This window comes from Neodiprion pinetum, chromosome 6 (assembly GCF_021155775.2).
Source record: "Neodiprion pinetum isolate iyNeoPine1 chromosome 6, iyNeoPine1.2, whole genome shotgun sequence".
NCBI classification, from domain to species: domain Eukaryota; kingdom Metazoa; phylum Arthropoda; class Insecta; order Hymenoptera; family Diprionidae; genus Neodiprion; species Neodiprion pinetum.
In genome coordinates, this window is record NC_060237.1 from 12346131 (window position 1) to 12363823 (window position 17693).

The following is a 17693-nucleotide window of genomic DNA, read 5'->3' on the forward strand; positions in this document are numbered from 1 at the left end:
TTGCGCGCAGCCGTCGCAAGACCAATCGCTGACCGGTTTCGTTTTTATGTTCCATTTTTGTAGGACGCTGCGGACGTGCTGAATGTTTTGATGCGCCAATCTTTCGTGCCACGTTTTTAGCGAAGCGTCTTCACTGATGTTGGCTCGCTGCGGAATCAACTCGCTGTCCTCAGTGTCCGGAGCGCACACCCTGAATTTCATTTTGTACAGGTCTTCGAAGCGTTCTCCCACTGCGACTGTAACCTTATCCTTTTTTAGGTTACAAAATTGCTTATCTGAGGTCATTTCCAATCCTTTATCGAGGGCTGAGGACATAGAGAGTAAATTATACTTGAGTTGCGGAACCCAAAGTACTGGCGCCAAGTGGTGTTTCTCCCACTTTGACCCGTTGAACGAGAGGATGTCTATTTCTTCCACGCCTTCTCCCCATACAATATTTCCATTTCCAACTCTGATTGGAATTCGCTCGATAAGTTTTTCAAGTTTGACAAACCATTGTCGATACGGAGACATGTGTTTGCTCGCAGCGGAGTCTAAATACCAGTCCGTAGAAGCTTTTTCGGACGATAAGACATTTGCACTAAGCGTACCTGTTACGAAGGCGCTGCCTCTGCTTTCTGATCCACCGCTCTGCTGATTTTTGCTCGTTGTGGCTTTTAGGCTGCGACATTGATTTCTCCAGTGCCCAGCTTTTCCACAGTGGTTGCAGCGGCCCGGTCTCTTTCCTTTTGCTTGGCGTTTGTCGCTTGCCTTCGCTGAAAACGCTGTGTTTCCTTGGCCCTCCGCTGTGCCGAGTCGAAGTTCCTGCATGGTGAGACGTGCAGTAAGATTTGATAGCGTTTGTTCTTGTTGACTTGTCGAGTCCCACGCTGTTGCAAAATGCTGGTAGGAAGGCGGCAAGGTCATTAATATTTTGGTAATGATCATGCTATCCGATACTGGCTCTCCAAGGATTTTCAACCTGCACGCTAAGTCGTTTATCTTTGCAATGTGCATGGATATGTCATCCGACGGATCTTTCCCCAGCGAGTACCAATTTTGTTGCAGGAGGTGCTTCGATGCCTCGCTTTTGTTTTCAAATATCGCATGCAACTTGTCCCACATATCTTTTGCTGATTGGCAATTTATTATGTGAAGCATGCACTGTCGACTTACCGTCTGCACAATTATTTTTTGAGCCGCACTGTCGAGCTTTGTCCATCTTTCTAACCTTTTCTCGAAGGCAGCGGCGGCCTCAGCTGTCGTCTCGGTTGCCGAATGTACCGGCTTTGTCAGATTTCCATTTATTATTTCGATCGCTCCGCTCGCGAGAATGAGAACTCGAATTTCGAATTTCCATAAATTCCAGTTATCGATTCCTGAGAGTTTTTCAATTTTTGTGAGTTCGTTGTCCGGCATGGCTGTTTTGCACTTTGCACGAGGCTGGCTAACCTATAAGGACTACTCGCGATTTCGAACACGCGATCGCGGAAGTTACTTTTCTTATATCTCACAAAATATTGTTCACTTCACTTCCCTGGGCCCATAACCTGTTGTTATTTAAGTTCGTGGCAGGTTTCGCAGGGTTAAATAAAGCGATGCGAGCGGATTACAATATAACGGAAAGAATATCTTTATTTAAAGTGGAAAGGAGAAACTTTTGTAAAAAAAAAAAAAAGGGCAAGAGAGGCGTGTGTTTACAGTATAGCGGCCTGGGCGAGAGAGCCTCCAAAACAAGAGAGCGTACGCAGACGCGAGTTCGGGAGACTCTCCCCAGCGCCTCTTTGGGCCATGTCGCTCCAACTAGGAGAGGGATCTCATTTTCCAACAGTTTTCCAATTCATCAATTTTAATATAACCTGATTACAAAACTTGTCGGTGATTTTCTATCTATAGTATTACTTGCATGATCCGAATCTACCATGCAATCTCATGTTTCATTTTTCAAATTGTCGTAATATGTTAACTTTAAATCTTTAGTTTTGTATAAATATTTTAGAAGTTTCATTGCATACTTGTAATGTGTTGCACTGTGACAGCGTTGATATCTACTATCTACCTAGTGCTTGTACTGAATGTACAATAGTTCACTAATTAAAGGGGGTCCTCTAGTTTCTCGGCTGTTTTTTTACGGCTTTTTCATAAATTTTTTACGGGCAAGCCATCGGAATAATCAATCTCATTGTTTTCGCATAATCTTTATCAACATTTAAATAAGCTTTACAAGTTTTTTGAAGTCAAAACATATAATAGAATAAAAATTATAGTGGTCGACAGGAAGACATCAAGTAAAAGAGGTGCTCGACGGTGACCAAGATTGCGGCTGTTCTGCTTATCCGAAATCAAAAAACCAAACGGCATTTTAATCTCTATATTTAAAACTAGCGATTGGACTAGAGTGAATTATAAATTACAAAAATCGACTATTTTATACACTTTTGAAAATTACATTCTATTTTTTACTAATTTTTTCGTAAGTTTTTCGCTCGTAGAAAAAAAACTATTGAAGTAATCATGATAATACTATTTCAATCGCTGGCTTATAACATATTGTAACGTTCTTTGACGTTACGGAAATAAATATGGATCCGCGAGTTTAATTATCAAGTCAAAATGAAAAGCGTAAATAAAATGTTGTAAAAAAGCTTTAATTGCGAAATATGTGTTTCTCGTTTGAAGTCTGAAACAAGACTGTTTTTACAATAATGTTGGTTGACGCAGCAACCTTATTCTTTTGAAAGACATAAGAGGTTTATAAACGTCTTTTATCTATGATGACTACTAGATCATTAAAAGGGGGCAAAACGGATGATTTCACCCTTTGTAACACTACTCCCCCCCGAGGAAAAGAGTCGTCCCGACTCGGGAAAGGTAAAACAATTGTAAAAGTGATATAGCAGTCAGCGCTCAAAGGTGAGTTGGAGCTGTGGCTCTATAAATTTAAAGACTCCCTTTTTTACTATCTGGCATTTGCCCACAGTCTCAAGGTAAACCACAGAAAACCTTGAGCAGATAGTTGAGCGTTAAATAATTTCAAAAATTTATGTGCCTTGTTTTATAAAGGTAAGTGTTATTGAATGTTGTGTGGCTTCATGAATTCGAAGTTATCAGCATCGGTCCAGATCGATGTCGAAAAGAAATCCAATCCTCTTCATGAAGGATTGCCCAAACGAAACAGGTTCGGGTGAAAACATCGAGGCAGGAACCGAAAATTCCAGGACCCAACAGGATAAAAAAACAGACTCCTTTTCACAGGAAATAGGGAAATAGATGGATGACTGATCCTAATCTTCTTTAGAAATAGCTCACCCTAGAGTTTTGGAAGGACAAATGTAAGTGATGGTATAACAATTCAAATTCACTCAGTGAATTTGGGAGAATACAAGAATAAAATAAATTAAATATGTATTCAAAAGAAAAGAAACGATCTTATCTGAATCATTTCCGTGTATTTCTTCAAAATAAGGCCACCAGTCATCCTCAGAAATCGGGGAAGATTGGAAGGAAAAGGCTGTGTCAAATAACCTGAAAAAGTGCTCACAAAAACTGACACTTAAGGTTAATAAAATGTGAAAATCAAGCAATCGCTCATCGACCTCGGAAAATAATCGTGGCTCTATTCACATTTCAAAAGAAACCAAAGCCTATCCGACACAAAACTCGATTCCAAAGAAGAAGGTTCTAGAAGAACTTGGTCGGCTGTAGCTTCTGCATTTATAACCAAAACAGGAGCTGATAAAGAAGAAAAGGTTTGATTTACTAGCCAATCCTCATGAACCTCATGAATAGTTCTGAGTAAATGTTCCATTCCTCCTCACGAGAACAAGAACTAACTCGAGCAAAAGAAGTTTCTGGTGAAACTCGCAAATAAACAATTAAATCCACTCTGAGTTCAGACGAGCGAATGAGAAGATCAACATTTTTCCTCAATAAAAGAGATTCGAAGTCGCGAAAATTACCTAACCGTCGACGAGCTTCATTTCCCTGACAGGCAATAAAATAGGTTGGGAATGCCTATCACGCATAACCAAAATAATTCAAAGAAAGAGGTTAACTCCAATGATAATTTCATATAAAAACGTCTGAAACTAGTTCCTTAAATCAGCCTCAGACGAAGAGTTAGTTTGAGGATTGAGGATTTTCTTCCCCAACCTCTATATCTCTTCTTCGCCAATTATAGGAATCTGAATGCGAGTTTTCTATAATTTCTCTACCATTCCTTTTAAGTAAAAAGCAATGATTGGCATCATGTCCAATTTTATGACAAAATAAACAAGTTACTACAGTTTGATCTGTCGTAACTGCGCCTCTAATTTCGTGTTTGTTACTCTGATTCTGAAGAGAACCACGATTTTCACGATTATAATACTTGTTATTATTTTTATTTCTGTAATTTTGAGGCTTTGACTCCTCCGAGTGCTCAAAACCTCGTCTTTCTGAGGTGTTTTTGGACACCTCAATCCGACGAAGCTTGTTCAACCCAAAATATTGTTTTCACATTGCCTCCACCTCAAGGGCTTTGGCCGTTGCCTCTCGTAGAGAAGTGAGACCCGATGTCCCAACGGCCATTTTAATTTCTGGATCACTAATTGCGTTTAAGAAAGCTTGGGTCACTTATAAATTACGAGACGGCTCGTGGTCTGGCAAAGCTATACGAGAAAGCCGTTCAATATCTTGACTAAGTGACGCGAGGTCTTCGTCTCGTCCTTGTCTTCTAGTCTGTGATTGAGCTGTGTATAATTTTGTCAGATGGTAATTTCCGTATCTCAATTCAAGCGCGGAGCTAAGTTTTTCATAATCGGAAATTTCTTCCTCAGATAATGCCGTTAGAACATTCAAAGCCGGCGTCCGAAGACAAGAGGCAAGGCTGTGGGCCCTCATGGCGGAGTCCCACTGATTATGCTTTGCAATTGTGTTAAATTGACGTTCATACTCTGCCCATGGATCTTTCCATCAAAAATTGGCGGTTTTAAAGGATAAAAGGGTTTCTCGTTAATCTGAGAAGCAACCCCAGGAAATCTTGAATTATTTAATTGACTCAAATGAGAATAACGAGGTTGAACCTGAGACAGAGATTCGGAAAAGCCAACCTCATTATTTACTGTTGTTCTACAAATTGGGGATTCATCTATCCCCCTAATAAAAGGCACAGACCTTGAGTCTCGAACATCCTGGAGTCGTCCTGGATGTTGGACCTCCTGAACAGCGGGAACGGGAACAGGAGAGGGAACAGGAGGGGGAAGCGGAGTAGCAACTCTGGAACCTCGAGGGGTGACGGCCGGTTCTCCTGAGCCGTTCACCCGATGAACAGCCTAAAGAGCTGCCACAGTCGTCCGGAACAGTTCATGAAAACTGGTCTCGGATCGTTCTTGAGCTTCTCTATCAAGCCTCCGCTGCTCCAACTGAGAGGCAAATTCCCTTTCTCGTTGTTCTCGTTGATCAAGAAGCAGCTGGAGAAGTTGCTGTTGATGACGTTCAGCGGCTTCTTGTTGTTGGGACATGATCTTCAGCAGATCAATCCGAGAGACCGCCGAAGGAATTGGAAGAGGGTCCACCGAAGGTGATGAGATTGTCTCGGGGACCCGCGGATTTTCCATAATGGAAGGTTCTTCTCCGCCACTTTCCCTTCGACGAGAGCGTGTCATTCGACTATTGCTCTTAGTTAAAGTTCGTGCACTGAATTGACTCGATTGAAAAGAAACTCAAGATCCCGCTTCTGACACCAATGTAACGTTTTTTGACGTTACGGAAATAAATATGGATCCGCGAGTTTAATTATCAAGTCAAAATCAAAAGCGTGAATAAAATGTTGTGAAAAAGCTTTAATTGCGAAATATGTGTTTCTCGTTTAAAGTCTGAAACAAGACTGTTTTCACAATAATGTTGGTTGACGCAGCAGCCTTATTCTTTTGAAAGACATAAGAGGTTTATAAACGTCTTTTATCTATGATGACTACTGGATCATTAAAAGGGGGCAAAACGGGTGATTTCACCCTTTGTAACAATATTGAAGATGCTGTATAAATTTGAACACGATCAGTGCAGTACTTTCTGAAATATTGTGGTCACCGTTTCGAAAAATGGTGTTTCAAGAAAAACGCGTTTGAAAGTTCGCGCATGTGATTTATACTAAAAATTTCATCTCACCGTCAATCTGCTATGCCTGGACCATACAATAGGCCTTCCTCTTCTTCTTGGAAGTCACATAGAGTTGCTCCGTCTTCCCTTTTCGCGATTCGGGCATGTTTTACAACGTCAATACAATGGTCAGCGCCGCTCGGCTTTCGGAGCAGCCTGGAGCGCGCTCCGTATACCTGCTTCGTTTCAGGGCCGAAACTTGTAAACCACTTCGAATATCAAAAAATCCTTTTGCACACATTTGCCACACATGTTGTAGATGTGATTTATGAAAAAAAAATCGATTTTTTCGACCCGAGAAACTAGGGAACTCCCTTAAATTTATATATTTTTTTTTTTTCATCAACCTTTTTCACTTGTTTTAGTTTCAAATTTACTTTCATTAGAATGTCGTATAATTTTAAATTTTATAATATGTATTTTTTAGCTGAAGATTCAATACATTTTGTTTGACTGAAAGTCATTTTCTTTCCATCATCATTATAATTGATATCTATGCCAATATAACTTCCAGCCTTTCCTGAGTCTTTTATTGTGAATCTCTTCAGTAAATTGAACTTTACTTCATTGATTTTTTCCTCTCTTTGAGTAGTGTATATACGACAGTTCTAATCCAAGGATGACGGCGTTTCCCCCTAGCTCCCCCGTCTGGACCACAAAATGGCGGCGCTCCTCCCTGGTTCATACCTAAATCCGCGGCGCTACCCCCTCCCCCCACCCTATACCTGCGGCGCTCCCCCTTAGCCCCCCCCCCCGTTGATAATTTTCGCGGTTTGCCGCAAGATGGCTATTTTCAAAGGATTTGACACACACACACACACAATAATTCCTGTTGAGACTTGTTTGGCGCCGGAAAGTTGCGCATAAATCGAATAGGGTAAAAACCCCGCTAGATCTATTAAAAAAATTCTAGGAAATGGTCCCTGAAGGAAGGATCAAAATGGCGTTTGAATGCTTTTGATAATTTATTTATTCAACATCGATTACATTTAGTTTATTATTCTATTCTAAATTATCTTATTCTGAATTTAACAAGTAAAATTAAACATATTATTTTCAATATACTGTAACGCTAAATTATGTTACCCTCGGATGGGGACTTACCGTTGACACTTTGGCGCGATTCTCCACTTATTCAGAATATCAAACTACAACAAAATCAATTATGTTGGGCGCCAGACGCGTTAGCGTCGATTTTCAAACAATAATACGAATCAATAAAAATAACACAAAACTGTACGAAAAATAAATAGAGAACCCGTTGTATGGCTGGCTAGGCTCAGGTACTCACACGTACGAACTGGTAGAGTGGCGGTATTCAAGGCAGCTCACAATAATTACAGAATTAAATAAAATAACGAAATAAAGAGTAAACTCAGGTCAAAAGGAAAATGAACAGGTCAATCGATCATATATTGTCCAGAAGGTTACATGGTTGAGACAGGCAAATAAAATGGTATCGACAGCGGTAGTTAATAAAATAGACAATCGTTGTTCACAATAATTTCGGTAGAATAGCAGTAAACGGTAGCTTTGAAGCGAAAGACGGCAGTTAACAGAGAAAAATGACCGTAGGTCGGGAGATGCGATATAATGCAAGAATTTACTTGAAACTACACGTCACTGGGCAACGTGATCTTATCCAAGGTGCAAATGACGCTACGAAGATGATGATTCTGTCAATTAGAAACGAGAGAACTTTACTGCAATCGGTAGAAGACAAGGTAACGATAGCTCTGTAGATTATACGACGAATTTACCATAGGTTATAACCAGTACGAGAGGTTGACATTCATTAACAATTTACAAAATCTGTAGCGTAAACGATCGACTAGAGAACTTTCGGTAGAATTATTCATAAACGATAGAATCAATAATTTGTAATGACTACGGACCTGAGGAATTAAACAATGAATTCCTAAACATAACTTTCGAGAGAATACAAAATACACAATTATGAGAGAGTGAGAATTTCGGAGAATTCACAAAAAAGAAATACACTAAATACACCGCAGTACAAAAGACTCAAGAATAATACGCAGAACTTAACTTAATAAGATACAGAGAAAAGAATAACAGGCAAAAATAATATAGAATTGCCAATAGCAATAGGAAAGAGGTGCGGTAATATGTAGAGGCTGATTCTACGCTCGGTTGTACTCCAAGGAACTCGATATACGATACAATAGGCACAAAAATAAATACAAAATATAATAAGCAATAACAGAAATAAAATATAAGGCACACTACTATTACAAAAAAGTATGGAATGAAACGTAAAGTCAATAGGGCTCAAAATACGATAGAAAATACAGAAGCAGGCTAGTAGAGATTCACAAATAATCAGAAAAGTCATAAATACAAAAGAAATAATTATTCGGCAGTTACGAGGTCGCTCAGACACGAGAATAATTAATTACTGAAATCATGCAGTGACACGGCTGCTTACTGCAACTCTAATCCGTGGACCATGATTCACACAAAGTCGATTAATACCATAAGAAAGAATAGAAATTATGAGCAACTTCGTAACGACACAATACAGATGCAGAAGCCTTACCTTAATCGGTGACTTCAGGCACACAACACTGAATTCATTTTTAATTACAACTCAGAATTAGCAAAACGGAACGTAAGAAAGGAAGGATGAAACGGATTTACAGGAGAAATCTAACGATAGAACAAACGATAGTGGTGATAAAATCGATAGCGGTAAAGGAGGAAGGATCGGTAGCTCAAGACGGGAGAATAATCGGGAGAATACGAATAGAGACAGCTGTCGCTCGGCAGGTCAAGCGTAGAATAGAAGGAGGTCGGAGTTCGGCTCGCCAATCTCGCGGTTGTCGTGAGGTGATTCTTTTTCCCTTTGATTGGTTGGTTGACCCCCACCGCAAATAGGCCATCCCCCTGTGGCGAATATTGGTTACGGCGTGGTCATGCGTTTTCGAAGATTATCGCTAGATGTGGCGTAATGTGCTGCTCGTGATTTCGTCATTGACGCCAACTCGTACGATTTAATAGCTGCTTCAGTTTACTGTCCAGGTTGCCTATCATCGGGGACTTCTTTGACAGAGGCATACACAGGGTGCTTCTCGGTCAGAATTACCGAGTGGAGAGTGACGCCTCACTGTTCACTTCCACTGGCTTTTGTACAGGCAGTAGCCGGCTGCCTATACCTGAGGTCGTGCAGTCAGACGGTTGGCTAAACCGTGGACCACGACCGACATAATTAGTCTTTGCCGACAGGAAGGCTGCGTCGATCCTCGGAACGATGGCTTTATCAATCTGGACGTAGTGGTTTGGGGTCGGTCCGGCACCAGGCCGGTAAATCGGAAGATAGCAGGCTACGGTCTGCCCGTCACGCCATCCTTATGGCATCCGATAGAGCGGGCGGCTGGTTCCTCCTTGAGGAGCGGTGCCCTCGGCCGTCGGGAGGATTTTTATCTCCCTGTTCACTGGCAGTCGAGGCGATATGGAAGGTTCGGGTGGATGCTACTCCGGTAGCAAGGGAAGTGCACCAAGGTAGCCAGTATAGTCTGATTAGACCGTCGGTAGGCGAAGTCGTCGAGAGCTGGAAACGGTAGATATCGGTCCCTCGGTGGTCGGGATCGTTGTCGTCCAAGTACCTTATTAGCGTGCGCCGAAGCGCGAAATACAGAATTTACAAAGAAAGAATTAGTTAAAAGTAGTTATTGTCTATTTTGTATCGAGTTCAGTTGGAGTACCCTGCTGAGGACGCGTGAACTAGAAATAAGAACGGTTGTGTGCCCTTGTGACGGGCGACTCTGAAACGCCACGTTACAATACACATTAATTAAAATATAATAATTCCAAAATTGACTTATACTAATTTCTTAGCCGTGCCACTAATCGGACTGTACTCAATGACTCGATCGTGCAAGATCATGCAATAGGCTGCGGTGTTTGCAGGAAATTCCCCGCTCGCTTTAAATTCCGAACGAATATCCACCGGTCCGGTTTTCAACGGTTCATTCTGTTTTGAGCAATCGATAATAGTCCGGGAGGTAGCGTTGCAAATATAAAAGTCATAGTACGCCGGCTGATATCAACATGGGTAGTTGATCTTATATCACTGATGAGTGAACCGACCGCCAGCTGTACAAGTAGCGGTGGGTGTGGGTGTGGGAGGTCGCGAAAGTAGTAAAAAAAAAAAAAAAATCAAGCGCTAGTACGCCGGCTGAAACTTTTTTCAGAAATAGTTGACATTATGCTGAGCTGAAAAAAAATAGTCAGCTCTATCGTGGAGGGGGGACTATGCGTCAGCTGCTCGCATGAACTTGTAAAAAAACACATAAAATAAAGTTATAGTACGCCGGATGAAATTTAACTGGGTGATTGTTTAAATAATTACAAGTAGAAAAACAATAATCAGCTACGTGTTTAGCGGTCGAAAGACCGTCAGCTGACGCAGTAAAGTTTGAAAATATTGGAGCATTGCTACTACACTGTTTCCTTATAACACATATTTCAAGATAGTTTCTGGAGCCGCTTGAGGCCATAACACGATCTTCGGGCTACCTGAACCTTTCCCCCTAAAATTTCAAAGTAACATCTGCGTGTGCGTGTCTCTCTGTTGTACATAATCAGTTTCGGTTATACTCTTGGAGCGACCGGGCGCGAATCCAAATATGTCGGACATTGGACCGTTTTGCGTATTCTGTGGCCAAAAGAAAGAAATATTAATATCGTTTTCTGAAAACACATTACAAAAATGTACTTGTATATTGGAAATTCGTCAGAAAAATGATTTATCTTGAAAAAGTGCTAAAGTGCCGTTAGAATTGAACGATTTTCAAAAATACCATTCGAAATGTTATCGTCAATTCATCGCTTTACCGCCAAAATACAGAATAGCTGTGGAAACTCCTTCAACATCTGCAGCATCAAGGTGAGTTATACTTTATTTTTTGACAGTTATTTCGATTGAAATTTATTTTGATTTATGCTGATTAATATTAATAATATTGAAGTTCGCATTGCCGATATGCAAGAAAAAATATTTTTTTAATTAATTATTTTGTCACTGTTCGTTATCCTTTCAATTTTCCTATCAGATTTAGCTCTCATGCATTGAAAAAAAAAGTCCAACAACCGCAGCCAAACTCTGCGTGAAAATGTTCGGCTCTTGCATGGAAAAAAAAAGAATTTCGTTACATTTAAAGGATACGAAATTTATCAAGATCATTTCATGTGAAACAATAATAGGTTTTCTTATAGCTCGGGAAGAGATGCTCAACGTTCAGATGAATATGCTGAAGCCGAAAATATAAACATCGACGTTTCTTCGAATTCTGCTAAGAACCAAGCCACAGATAACAACCCAATAACACAACAAAATAATAAATTAAAAAAATATTTTTTCTTGCATATCAGCAATTCGAACTTCAATATTATTAGTATTAAACAGCATAAATCAAAATTAATTTCAAACGAACTAACTGTCAAAAAATAAAGTATAACTTACCTTGATGCTGCAGATGTTTAAGGAGTTTCCACAGCTATTCTGTATTTTGGCGCTAAAGCGGTGAATTGACGATAACATTTCGAATGGTATTTTTGAAAATCGTTCAATTCTAACGGCACTTTAGCACTTTTTCAAGATAAATTATTTTTCTGACGAATTTCCAATATACAAGTACATTTTTGTAATGTGTTTTCAGAAAACGATAATAATATTTCTTTCTTTTGGCCACAGAATACGCAAAACGGTCCAATGTCCGACACATTCGGACTCGCCTCCGTTCGCTCCAAGAGTATAACCGAAACTGATTATGTACAACAGAGAGACACGCACACGCAGATGTTGCTTTGAAATTTCAGGTGGAAAGGTTCAGGTAGCCCGAAGATCGTGTTATGGCCCCAAGCGGCTCCAGAAACTATCTCGAAATATGTGTTATAAGGAAACAGCGTAGTAGCAATGCTCCAATATTTTCAAACTTTACTGTGTCAGCTGACGGTCTTTCCACCGCTAAACACGCAGCTGGTTATTGTTTTTCTACTTGTAATTATTTAAACACTCACCCAGTTAAATTTCATCCGGCGTACTATAACTTTATTTTATGTGTTTTTTTTTTACAAGTTTATGCGAGCAGCTGACGCATAGTCCCCCCTCCACGATGCAGCTGATTATTTTTTTTCAGCTCAGCATAATGTCAACTATTTCTGAACAAAGTTTCAGCCGGCGTACTAGCGCTTGATTTTTTTTTTTTTTTTACTACTTCCGCGATCTTCCACACCCATACCCACCGCGGGTGCGTCAGCTGACGGTCGGTTCACTTATTAGTGATTCGGGATCTATTGAAAAAGATGGTAATCGATCGGCGTAAAAACACTACGTTAAATGCAATGCTACCTCCCGGACTATTATTCTTCATCGAAATCTAAGTGACACTTCTTTTTTTTTCAGCGGAAAAACCAAAGTCTTAAATGTTCACAGCACTAGCAATATCGATTCCAATATTGTAAGCTCGGAATCGATTCCAGTAACCTCACAAACTACTAAAATACCGGGCTCCGGAAGATTTCACGTTCGTAAAAGAAACTATCACAGAAGCCGTTCAGCAATTTGTGGGAGTGGTTTTTGTTAGAAATGCAACCGAAATTTATTGAAACGAAGAAGCTGCTAAATTGTTGCTCAAAAAGAGTTTTGTAATATTAAATCAGATGAATTGAAGCAAAATAGTGCAATTCTAATGGAATTCGGATGCACCTGTATAAGGGTATTTCACCCCCTAAGTGACATTATTTCGGAAAACGCAACAACACGGATCTCCTACTTTTTTCTGCCGTTTCAAATGCAATTAATTTCATCAAAATCCGAACAATAGGTTTTCAGTTATAAGAATTTATTAACTTCTTACCCCTATAATTTTTGACTATTCAACCCCGTTGTAACCAGCAAAAATGCATTTTTCATTATTCATCATAGAAATCATTCTCCAATTGGTTTCCTTCAAATATCTCAACTGGAAGTATGCGAAACTATGAAAAAATCACTGCGGATGCCTAACTTTGGGGGCTGATTTCACCTCTTCAAACCGTTTTTCCGCCGGTAAAAAAAAATACATGTCGCTTAGATTTCAATAAAGAATAGCATATCCTCAAATGGTCCAAATCGGGGCGGAGGGGGGGTGGGGGGGCACCTCAGGCAGTTTTCTTGTCAGTATCAGCTTTGAAGCTGTATCGATTTCCTTGAAATTTTCTTTTCTTTGGCATCGGCTCACGTGCGCGGCAACCTTGCTTGCCTTTTCGATCCATTTTTGAAATACGCACGTCTACTTCGTTTAGAGCTCAAAAGTATACTGACTATTTGTAAGGATACCTTGAGTATTGGACTGCAAAGGGGGCAAGGGACAGGGAAATTCCCCAAGCCGGTATACAATGAACACAACGGTCGAGGTACATACTACGGTCGGGGGATGACTATCTGTCGCACTTCAATGCGCCGCAATTTTCAAGCCTCTGTAACTACGGGAGTTCCATGAATTTCAAATTGATATTTTTGAGACACATTCTCCAAATCCAAAAAAAAAAAATTGTATTTCTGAAGTTTCTAGACGGTAATACCCCCTTAAAACTCTTTTCGAAATCATTCAAGGAAGTCTTTACAAGAATGAAGATGGTTATCTGCCATTTTAAAGATGAGACACGTGCGCAATGCATGTGGACTCATTCGGTAAAAAATACCAAATGAATTGAAATACACTTTATTGTAACTAGGAAAGATTTCTATATCTTTTGGTGATTCATAAGAAAAGTACACAAACTTAACGCGGATAAATAAATAATATTCAAGGAACCAAACGAATGGGTGTATTAGTTGAATCATTTTGTTACTCTCTGAGTGAACTTGATGAAATATGGGTGAAGTATGATTTTGTTGAAAATATGTCTGCCTGTCATAGAATAGCACTTTGCCACTGTTTTGTTTCATAGCTGTAAGAAACATTTTGCTTCCTGTGTCGTTTTAAAAATCAAGTACTAGCACGTACAAATCGCTCCGGGCTGATTCCAATTGATTTTCATAGTTGATGAAATAGCCGATTTGAAGAACATATTCTGTCGATCTAGGATGTGTAACGGGTGGTAAACACAATGCCGTCAGAAAAATTTTGGATCGTATTTATAACAAAAACCTTAACGTACCACATTGACGTTACATTTTGCTAGGTCTCCGTAATTTTGTAACTATTCAATGAAAGGTGTGTTTAATATTTTTCCAGGCATAACGACTTGCCGTGGAATGTTCGAAAATTTGTACATAATCAACTTGGAGAAGTCAACCTCAGCAGCGACTTAGGTCGTGTCGACCCATGGGCCAGATCAGATTGGAGTCACACGGATATTCCAAGATTACGTGCTGGTCTAGTTGGAGCCCAGGTGAGTGTCACGATATTAATTCACCTACTTGTCAGATTTAGATTCAAATAGGAGTGTAAGTTTTTCCGTAGAATGACCGATTTATAGATAGTGTATCACCGGCTCGACCTTCAGAGTTATGCCAATAGTTGCAACGGTTGGCCGAAAATGAGTTCCAACAGCGCACAACGGTCGGAAACGGACCAATAACGATTAAAATTCGTATTTCAATTTAATTTGACATTTGGAAAGGTCAAACAAAGTGGAAATGATACGTAAGGGACAATATGTTAGGAATCTGTTTCGTTTCGTATGAATACACATATACATATTAGGGTGTTTCAGAAAAAACAATTTATGATTTTCCAACATGGCACCTCCTAAAAAGTTTGTTTAGGTTAACAGAAAGATTATAGAACGAGTTGAATCTTCTACGTTGTATGGAAAATCGTTTTCATTTGTGTTATCACTTGTCTTCTTTTTTTTTACTCTGAGAAAAATAGTCTGCTCAAACTACTTTCACCGCCAACATCAATCAGAATATCAATTAATGTTGTAAAAGTTACAGATTTCGTCGCAAGAGACATATTAGTGACTTGTGTATGTGGCTTATTGACGAGTATAACTCAGTTCACTACTTTACTTAGCCAATTAGAACCAACCCAGCCGTCCATGGTAACGAATGAGGGAATCATATCTATTGTCGCCGTCGTTAATTTTTCAATTTACCTAAAATACTCGAACTTTGCACTTTCTCTAGCATTTTTTCTCAATAAACGATAGATATGATTCCTTTATATTGTTCTTGTGGACGGCTGGGTCCGTTCTAATTGGCTAAATAAAGTAGTGTACTGAGATACACTCGTAAACAAGCCACATACAGAAGTCTCTAATGTGCATCTTACGGCGAAATCTGCAACTTATACAAATACACCGCACATGAAACCAAAACAAATTCGAATACAGGCGACGAGAGAAATTAATGACATTGTAGTCAGGACGGATAGGTGGTCTAGTGTAGTGAGTCTCCGGCAAAGCATATCTAGATACAAGATTCAATTTCTGGCTCCGTCATTAATTTTTCAATTCACCTAAAATATTCGAACTTTGCACTTTCTCTAACGTCGTAAGGAAAACCCGCACCTATAATATTGAGTCTCCATTTGATGTTTAAGAAGTGTATCTGACGAATTTTCTGTTAATTCCATCTCATAATGTAGTTACAATTCAACATCAAATTTGAATTTAGGAAAATAAGATTCTCGTTCGATACATTGTTATATTGCGGATCGTGATCTTTGGATTGAATATAAATTTGACATAGGAAGTAATAATTGAAGTGCTACAACATATTTCCTCATGAATTCAATAAAATGTGAACAATAAGTGAAAAATGAAATGAGAACGATCTTCCACATTACTTAGAACGCTCATCTTCTTTCAGAAACTTTATTTCAACCTGTACAAACTGCTTAGGGGGTGCCATTTTGAAAGATCGAGAATAATTTTATTTCAAATACCGTAATACATATGGGGCATTTCACGTCAGATCGACCTGACCAAAAACCTGAACCCTCTCTTTCAAGATTCACGTGTCAAAGATATTTACGATTCTTTTTTTTGTATCTTTATTCGATAACGTTTAGACTTAAGCATTCAATGTAATACATATGAAATCGAGAATGTTCGGAGTTTCATTACGTATGACTCGAAAACTGTTGATTATGCAAAAAAAATTCCATACATAAAAGTTTCAGCATTAAGTGAACTTTAACTCCTGAATATGCAAAAATTTATCGGGGCTACTCAAAGTTCTTAAGAACTCAAAAAATATTGATTTTTGAGATTTATCAGACACGGTTAAATTTTGTTCGACAAAAATTTCAGAGAATGGTCTTTTGTTAAATAGATTTCTCGGTGAAAATAAGTACAGTTTTCTGCATCCATTTTCATTACAATAATATTATTTTTACTGCATCAACAATGGTTTCAGTGAGAGACATACCAGGACAATTTCTTGAAACTATACATACAACGTGCATGCACGAGTTTTATCGGCTGCACAGGCAGGCTGGCCACTCCGAATTTCAGCTGTCAAACTCTGTTTCTGGCGTCGATGTAGTTCATACGAATTTTTGAGGTGAAAATCTCAAACAGTCGAGATAGTGACTCGGAAAGTTGATGCTGATGCTCTTTGAAAATTGGCTTTATTCGACTGAAATGAGAAATCTGTTTAAATGTTGGGTACTTGGAAGAAACGCAGCAGGTAGGTGGGAACACTTTATTTGATCACTTTTATTATTTTGTACTGTTACGTCCGTGAGTAGAGTTTACTCCTGAGCGGAAGGAGTAACCTGGTTGGCTTCGCTTTTACGTTTCAGGTCAACCGGAAATCAGGATGAGGATTGAATAAACTTGAGTATGTTTGATATATCGATTATATGTTTATTGCGTAGAACTTGAGATAGCGGTAGGAATGAATTGTGTGGTACGAAAAGATATATAAGAAGTCTAGATGTGGAGTTGTCGAGAGTCAGAATAGGAGTGTCCCTTGAGACGTGAAACGTACGGGTGCAGAAAAGGTGTGACAATGCTAGAAGTAGGGAATGGAATTTGATGAGTAAGCGCGATAGTGAATAGCGAGAGACTACGTAGAGATAAGAGGACAGGACAGAGACCATGAGATTAATGTAAGAATTGTGGGAGAGTTAGCGAGTAGGAAAAATAGAGAGAAGTGGTATGCTGGACGTAACAGTACATTAGAAATAACAATGAAATTTTTTTCTGTCATCAGGTGATACGGCCAAAATAATTGCATCTCTAATATTTACTGTTATCAGCCTATTCACTTTATCATACGTACAAAGATCATCACCATTTTCAAGCAACTGAGCGACTTTCTCACTCTCTTGTGATTTCAGGCGGTAATATTGAATTTTATCACTTTTGAAACTGGGAATTCAACCGAGTGTTCAAGAAATTTAAATATCACACTATCTGTAACAGAACTGTGAATCTTTTTTTTCTCGAAAATAGTTCAACAAAATTTACAAATAGTCGATGGTCAATGTATTTTTAACGATGTTTTAATAATGTTCAATCAAATGGATAAAGGGAACCTAATACTCAAATTGAAAATTCAAGTAATATTGGATTTATTTAAATGATTTCTGTATTTCATGTAAGTGCGGTTCGAA

General features: G+C 39.2%; 1 protein-coding gene across 4 annotated transcripts in view; it reads left to right on the forward strand.

The window, feature by feature from the left end:
• Positions 1-17693, forward strand: part of LOC124221964 (dipeptidase 1) — a 1639756-nt gene that overhangs the window by 412672 nt on the left and 1209391 nt on the right. For all 4 annotated transcript variants that reach the window (XM_046632456.2, XM_046632460.1, XM_046632457.2 and 1 more), the window contains exon 5: positions 14361-14517. In XM_046632456.2, coding sequence (XP_046488412.1) covers positions 14361-14517 — 157 coding nt within the window. The remainder of the gene's footprint in view (positions 1-14360; positions 14518-17693) is intronic.